This window comes from Nansenia antarctica, assembly GCF_963989245.1.
Source record: "Nansenia antarctica genome assembly, chromosome: 2".
NCBI lineage: Eukaryota > Metazoa > Chordata > Actinopteri > Argentiniformes > Microstomatidae > Nansenia > Nansenia antarctica.
In genome coordinates, this window is record NC_137675.1 from 84902582 (window position 1) to 84910418 (window position 7837).

At 44.2% G+C, this 7837-nt stretch overlaps 1 protein-coding gene across 1 annotated transcript; it reads right to left on the reverse strand.

Moving 5' to 3' along the window:
• Window positions 1–1853: 1853 nt before the first annotated feature.
• Window positions 1854–6391, reverse strand: LOC308150784 (keratin, type I cytoskeletal 13-like; the record flags this gene model as incomplete). The annotated part of the gene is made up of 7 exons (XM_080523580.1): window positions 1854–2037; window positions 2471–2694; window positions 3558–3683; window positions 3912–4073; window positions 4346–4502; window positions 5541–5623; window positions 5879–6391. 7 exons carry the CDS (start codon window positions 6389–6391, stop codon window positions 1854–1856), a joined length of 1449 nt encoding a protein of 482 aa, XP_080379706.1.
• Between the last annotated feature and the right edge of the window lie 1446 nt (window positions 6392–7837).

Here is a 7837-nt window from a genome sequence, read left to right on the forward strand (position 1 = left end):
ACGGCTGTTCTGGTGTTAATAACGTCGATGCGCGGATCTCACTGCTCGCGAGGACAGTGTGTCACCTTCTTTGCTTACTTCATGCTCCTCTTTCCCACCCTCAGTGAAAATGCAGAACTCAATCATATAATTTTTTCACCCAGGCCAGCAGGGTACTTTTCTGTAAACGGAAACTGTCCAACACCCAGCCGGACAGGATCCTCACCCGCACCAAACCCTGGCAGCACATGACCCCCCACCCTGCAACGACTTCACTGACTCCCCATAAAATACAGAATCTCCTTCAAGGTCCTCCTCCTCATCTTTAAGGCACTCTATGGCCTGGCTCCTGCCTACCTAACCGACCTACTCCACCCCTGCACCCCTGCACGTGGTCTCCGATCCTCCGTCATTGACCTTGTCAAACCACACACTAGGCGACACACACTTGGCGACCAAGCCTTTTCTGCTGCTGCACCCAAGCTGTGGAACACCCTTCACCAGCCATCTGATGCTGCACCCAAGCTGTGGAACACCCTTCCACCAGCCTTTACTGCTCCTGCACCCAAGCTGTGGAACACCCTTAACCCCGGCCTTTACTGCTCCTGCACCCAAGCTGTGGAACACCCTTAACCCCGGCCTTTACTGCTCCTGCACCCAAGCTGTGGAACACCCTTCCACCAGCCTTTACTGATGCTACACCCAAGCTGTGGAACACCCTTCCACCAGCCTTTACTGATGCTACACCCAAGCTGTGGAACACCCTTCCACCAGCCTTTACTGATGCTACACCCTAGCTGTGGAACACCCTTCCACCAGCCATCTGATGCTGCACCCAAGCTGTGGAACACCCTTAACCCCGGCCTTTACTGCTCCTGCACCCAAGCTGTGGAACACCCTTAACCCCGGCCTTTACTGCTCCTGCACCCAAGCTGTGGAACACCCTTCCACCAGCCTTTACTGATGCTGCACCCAAGCTGTGGAACACCCTTCCACCAGCCATCTGATGCTCTGATACTTGGGTCCCATGGGTCCTGAGTAACATTATTCCCTATAGTTGCCTGAGCTCTTGCACATTTTTGGTCTTGACTACGATTTTATCTTTTCGTATTTTTTCTTTTTTTGTATATGTTGTATTTTTTATGGTGTTCTTGAGTCTGAGAAAGGCGGTTTTAAAATAAATGTATCATTATGATTATGATTACGATTACGATCATGATTATTATTATTGTTGTTGTTGTTGTTGTTGTTGTTATTATTATTATTATTATTATTATTATTATTAATGCACCTCCTAGTGCACCTAACCCTAACCCTAACCCATGTACCAAGGCAAATGCACCCTTCCTATGTATTACTAATAAACCTAACAACAAAGAAAATACTGTCTTCCGATAGAAAACATAGTAGCTTAATCATTTTAAAGGGTTCAGCATTTGCAATTTTGAGAGAGGTGCCAGAGAGTAAATGCATTTGCATGTGATTGAAACTGTATGATGCTGGCAAGGGTTCAGAAGCGTTGAGCTTGAGGGAAAGAAACTGTAAATGTTTCTAGGCCAAAATGCCTTTCCATAGCAATAAGAATTTAGTGAGTCACCTTGGCTTCTCTCATTAATCACTCTCTATGTACAAACGGGAAGAAAAAAAAAGCTACACAACTATGCATAGATAGAAACATGTTGGCTTAAGTACAAATGCACCGCTGCTAAGCAAAATTTAACACGCAAAACATACAGTATTTTTGACTCATTCTTTAATTAATGAAACCTTCCAGTCATGCAGGGTGTGTTGTGAGGGTCAGATTGTAGCCTTTTTTTTCATTTTGTAGATGTGGCAAGGTTTATTTAGTAGAACTCGTAGGCTTTCTGTCAACACTACATCACCATAGTGACCGACTTGCTGGTTCTGGAGGAGGACATGCCCCCGCCGGACATGGACATGCCCCCGCCGGACATGCCCCCGCCGGACATGCCCCCGGACATGCCCCCGCCGGACATGGACATGGAGGACCCCCCGGACATGGACATGGAGGACCCCCCGGACATGGACATGGACATGCTGTGGACCAATCAGAACACAGCAATGAGACCAGAGTGGAATGAACAAAACAAACTCAAACCGAGCATTCTTTTTATACCTATTTACTCTGTTATGCTGTTCGTGAAGTTTCTTATGTGTCTTGTGAAAACTTGACTTTGACTTGGCGCCAATACCAATTGCCCCAAGTGGGACAAATAACCAAGTGGGACACATGTCACTAGTTGAGGGCACTTCTGCTTCCAGGAGAAAGTTCAGAGCCTAAGACTGGATTCAGGCAACACTCCCAAAAACCTGGGGGGGTATTCCATCAACAACTCTCACAAAATGTATCAAAATAAGCCTGTATTTTTCTTTAGCGACATTGATGGAATAACCCCCTGCCCTTGCAACCCTCAATAATATCTCAATAAACCTAATGAATGGACTGATATGTTAGAGGTGTTGTTCTCACCCAGCTGAAGCCCCTCCGTCCATCAGCCTCTTGTACTCAGCGATCTCCATCTCCAGACGTGTCTTGATGTCCAGCAGCATCCTGTACTCGTTGCCCTGGCGCTCCAGGTCGGCCCTGAGCTCCACCAGCTGGCCCTCCAGGCTGGTCACCTGCATCTGGAAACTAGACAGCTGCATGGAGTAGCGGTTCTGGGTGTCTACCAGGGTGGCTTCCAGTGACGATTTCTGTAGTGGACACACAGGACAGGAGGTGAGTGGAGCTACTGTGATGCATTGATTTCAATTATACAACAGTTAGTTCCGACCAAGTAATTTGATTGGACAAGAGTCATTCCTTGAGTTACGATATACAGTATAACAGCACTGGGACTTTAAACTATATGTATCACTCCGCCGCACAGATGTTCTACTAAATGACCGTTAATTAGACTACATGTTTGTGTTCAGGTTACTAGGCAACAGTCCATTTGAAGTTCAGTTGCGGAACTATTTTTTGTTTATTTTTATGATTAAATAAACAAACAAATCATAATCTGTTGTCGCTTATTACTGTTAACTAATAAATCGCGCTGTAGAACTGTTGTATAAAAGCAATATCACACTCGAGGTCGTGCTGTTATACTGAATATCAGCACGGCTGTGATCATCTTCGGTACTCGGCCTGCGGCCTCGTACCTACGACCGAATCACAGCCGTGCTGATATTCAGTATAACACACTCCCTCTCGTGTGATATTGCTTAAATAACACTTGTCTAACCAAAAGGATTTAAAGTAATTCATACAGCGCAGGCTTTATAGCTGTGGAGGACACATAGAGACTACACAGGACACATAGAGACTACACAGGACACTGTCAATATTTACGTTGTAGAATAAATAACAGACCAAACAATGACCTGCATTTGGGCAATAAAATACTGTATCAACTGCCGGTGTCAGATCAGAACATTAGATTCAAAGGTTGTAAATGTAAAGTTCAAAACAGTAATACTCTCCATTGTACGCTGCATAAATGATGATACTATATTAAATGTAATTAATCAAAGTCAGAAGCTGGGTTTTGTGTGGTGTGTATTGCAGTCCTCACCATGCTCATCATTGCCTGGAGCTCTATCTGTAGGGACTGCAAGGTGCTTCTGACTTCAGTGATCTCGGACTTGCTGGTCTGTAGGACGGTGGTCTGTGTCTTCACTTGATTATTCAGGCTTTGCGTCTGCACAGGACCAGGGGTAGTGACACCAGAAGAGGAAAAGGGGTCAGAAATGACTGAAATATTTACACAATTGAATAATGAAGAAACTGAATATTCAATATTAAAAAAACAATCAATTATGTTCATATTGTATTAGACATGGCTATATAGAAACACATAGATTTCTTATTTTGACTATTACTTCCTGTTTTGACTACTGCTACTTCCTCTGTATTCTCAGACACTCACTTTGGCCTGGAACCAGCCATCCAATTCAGACTGGTTCTTGGCAGCGACGGCCTCGTAGTGTTCTCTGATCTCAAACATGACCTTAGTGAGGTCTTGTTGAGGTGCGGCGTCCACCTCCACATGGACTTGACCTCCCAACTGAGAGCGAACAACCAGCAGCTCCTAGAGACACAGGGACAGTCTGGGTCAACTCATGTCTCTTGTATCGCACCACACACAAAGTATGAACCTGTCTTCTGTTCATTACAGAACATTACAGAACCCGCTGACCTAAAGCCCAGGCATTATCCTAGATATGTATACTACTGTTTTAACCAATATGACATTATCCCCATATGTAATTATTGTAGCTGTGTGTCATTTCTACTGTATAATGTTGGTTATGGCTGTAACTGTGTGTGTTGACCAGTCTGGTGTCCAGGCTAGAGACTCACCTCGTCATGGTTCCTCTTGAGGAACATCAGCTCCTCCTTCAGCCCCTCGATCTGGATGCTCAGGTCCTTCTTGGACATGGTCAGCTCGTCCAGCACCCTCCTCAGCCCACCGATGTCAGCCTCCACAGATTGACGCATAGTCAGCTCAGTCTCATACCTGGACACATAGACAGGGCATGACATGAATAGGGGTTTCTGTTTTGGTGGGTTTCTGGTGGGTTTCTGGTGGATTTCTGGTGGGTTTCTGTTGGGTTTCTAACAACCTACCATCTATACGTCTGTACATCTGTTGTTGCCGTGTGTTGTGTTGTCTATTAAAACTACCGTACATTTTTGTTACATTATTGAAACATACAGAAGTACATTTAACCATAATATTCTATCTAACCCTAACCCTAGCTCACTGTGTGTGATTGTATCTGGGGAAACCGCATTGAAACACTAATCTTACACTGAACAAAAATATAAACGCAACACTTTTGTTTTTGCTCCAATATTTCATGAGTTGAAATCAAAGACCTAAGACTTTTTCTATGTACGCATATCCAGATGCTGATTAGACAGAATGATTATAGCACAGATGTGCCATAACCTTTTATTGGTCACAATAAAAGGCCACTCTAAAATGTGCAGTTTTATCACATAGCACAATACCAAGGATGTTGCAAGTTTTGACAGAGCGTGCAATTGGCATGCTTACTCCCGGAATGTCCACCAGAGCTGTTGCCAGTGAATTGAATGTTCATTTCTCTACCATAAGCCGTCTGCAAAGTCGTTTCCAATTCCAATTCCCACAAACGCCTTTCAAGACGGCTTATGGTAGAGAAATGAACATTAAATTCACGGGCAACAGCTATGGTGGACATTCCTTCCAATTGCACACTCCCTCAAAACCAGCCTAAGGCACATCTGTGCAATAATCATGCTGTCTAATCAGCATCCGGATATGCCACACCTGTTAGGTAGATGGATTAACTTGGCAAAGGAGAAGTGCTCAGAGAAATAGGCTGAGAGAAATAGGCCTTTTGTGTACATAGAAAAAAACTCTTAGGTCTTTGATTTCAACCTGTGAGAAACTGGAGCAAAAACAAAAGTGTTGCGTTTGTATTTTTGTTCAGTGTAGTATTTGTTGTCTAGTGTGTAGAATGTAGTATGTAGTCTACAGTAACCTAGTGAATATCAGGTGGGGACTCACTTCATCCTGAAGTCTTCTGCTGCCAGCCTTGCGTTGTCCATGCTGAGGTGAATGGTTCCATTAAAACGGATGGCATCTTGCATCTGCACACACATTTTTAAAAAAGGTTAATTTCACAGAACATGCCCAACATAATTTAACAGTTGAGGAGTTCACACGCACACATAGGGCTTTCACACCGACAAAGAACCGTGCCGGTTCGCGTTCGCGTTTTGGGAACCTCCGAACGTTGGCGCTGTCTGGCGAACGAGCCCATGTTCACACTTTGCCGGTGTGGAAGCCCTAACAGACGCACAAACATACACGCTGAGGTACTTAAAACTTTTTATTAACAGTACCTTCATTTGGATCTCACTGATGACCTTATAGTGTCTGCCGAAGTCTTGAGCAGAGGGGGAGATCCTGCTCTCCAGGAACTGACGGATCTTCATCTCCAGCTCCGCGTTGGCCTTCTCCAGGCTGCTCACCTTGACCAGGTAGGAGGCCAGACGGTCGTTGAGGTTCTGCATGGTGAACTTATCGCTGCCGGACATGCTCCCTCCAGAGATACTGAAGCCACTTGAGCCGCCACCGTATCCGCCGCCGAAGCCGAAACCGCCACCACCACCGCCAGCAGAGAAGGACCTGGAGGAGCCGGAGCTGGAGATGCGTGTCCCAGAGCCACCTGCTCCCCCGTACACGCTTCCGGCTCTCATGGACATGCGACTACCTCCACCACCCATGGACATGCCGCCACCTCCACCACCCATGGACATGCGGCTACTGCCTCCACCACCCATGGACATGCGGCTAGCACCACCCATGCCTCCAGAGGAGGACCTGTAGCTGCTGCTGCTGGAGTAGGAAGTCATGGTGACGAGGTCTGCTGCTGTCTTACTGCTCTGGCCGGAGAGGAGAGGAGAAGAGAAGAGTGAGTGAGGAGATTTGGTCTCTCGACTCCTTTTAAAGTCAAACGAGGACAATGATAACACTTTGATACAGTAATTACAATCCTTGAAAGGGCAGGCAGGTACACACACATACCTCTCAAACTTGTTACGGCAGTGAAAGTATTTTTGTAAAGGTCACCACCACCAGAGCACCGTGCTTTTTTATTACTCATTGAATGTTGCCTTAACTTCAGCTGGCTTGCAAACAAATGACATTTGAAAGTAATCCCTGTGGTGTAAATCACACATTCTAGTAACCTTAACCTAAGAGCCTTCAGGCTGCAGGTGCCCTTTACCTTAATCCTAAGGTGAGGCCAGCTAGGTAGGTAACAGTGTGGAAAACCCCACCTTACATAGGACGTTTTCAGTCAAATATATCATTGATTTTCCTGCAATTCATTTCACTACATTTGTATTACTATTGTCTATTGTTTCTACTATTTGTCTATTTATCTAATCTCCTACCTCTTGTTTTATTGTATTGTGGTTTTTTTTACTGTTGTTTTTATGTTCAGCACTTGGAGTTGCATTCAATGCACAACTTATTATATGAATAAAGTTTGATTGTCAGTAAAACATATTTTTTTTAACAAATCAGTATTTTTCCGATGCTATTGGTGTTATTTACTCTTATTTTATTTTATTTTTTATATATGTGTTATTTACTCTTATACAACAGTTAGTTCCGACCAAGTAATTTGATTGGACAAGAGGCATTCCATGAGTTACGATATACAGTATAACAGCACTGGGACTTTTAACTATAATATTATGTATCACTCCGCCGCACAGATGTTCTACTAAATGACCGTTAATTAGACTACATGTTTGTGTTCAGGTTACTAGGCAACAGTCCATTTGAAGTTCAGTTGCGGAACTATTTTTTGTTTATTTTTATGATTAAATAAACAAACAAATCATAATCTGTTGTCGCTTATTACTGTTAACTAATAAATCGCGCTGTAGAACTGTTGTATAAAAGCAATATCACACTCGAGGTCGTGCTGTTATACTGAATAACAGCACGACCTCGGCCTCGTACCTACGACCGAATCACAGCCATGCTGATATTCAGTATAACACACTCCCTCTCGTGTGATATTGCTTAATTATTTTTTACATTTTTTTATATACGTATATATTATTATTATAAGTATTATAATGATTATAATTATATTTAGTGTTATAATATTATTATTGGTGTTATAAAAGGTCATGTTGTGATCGAGGACACCCCCCCCACCCCACCCCAACTACTGTTTGAACCGATGCCGTCCAAAAGGCGTAGGCTCTTCCGAAACCGGAAGGCCAACACTCAGATGCTAACCAGCTGCTACTTCCCCCAGGCCATCAGGCTCAAACTGCCTA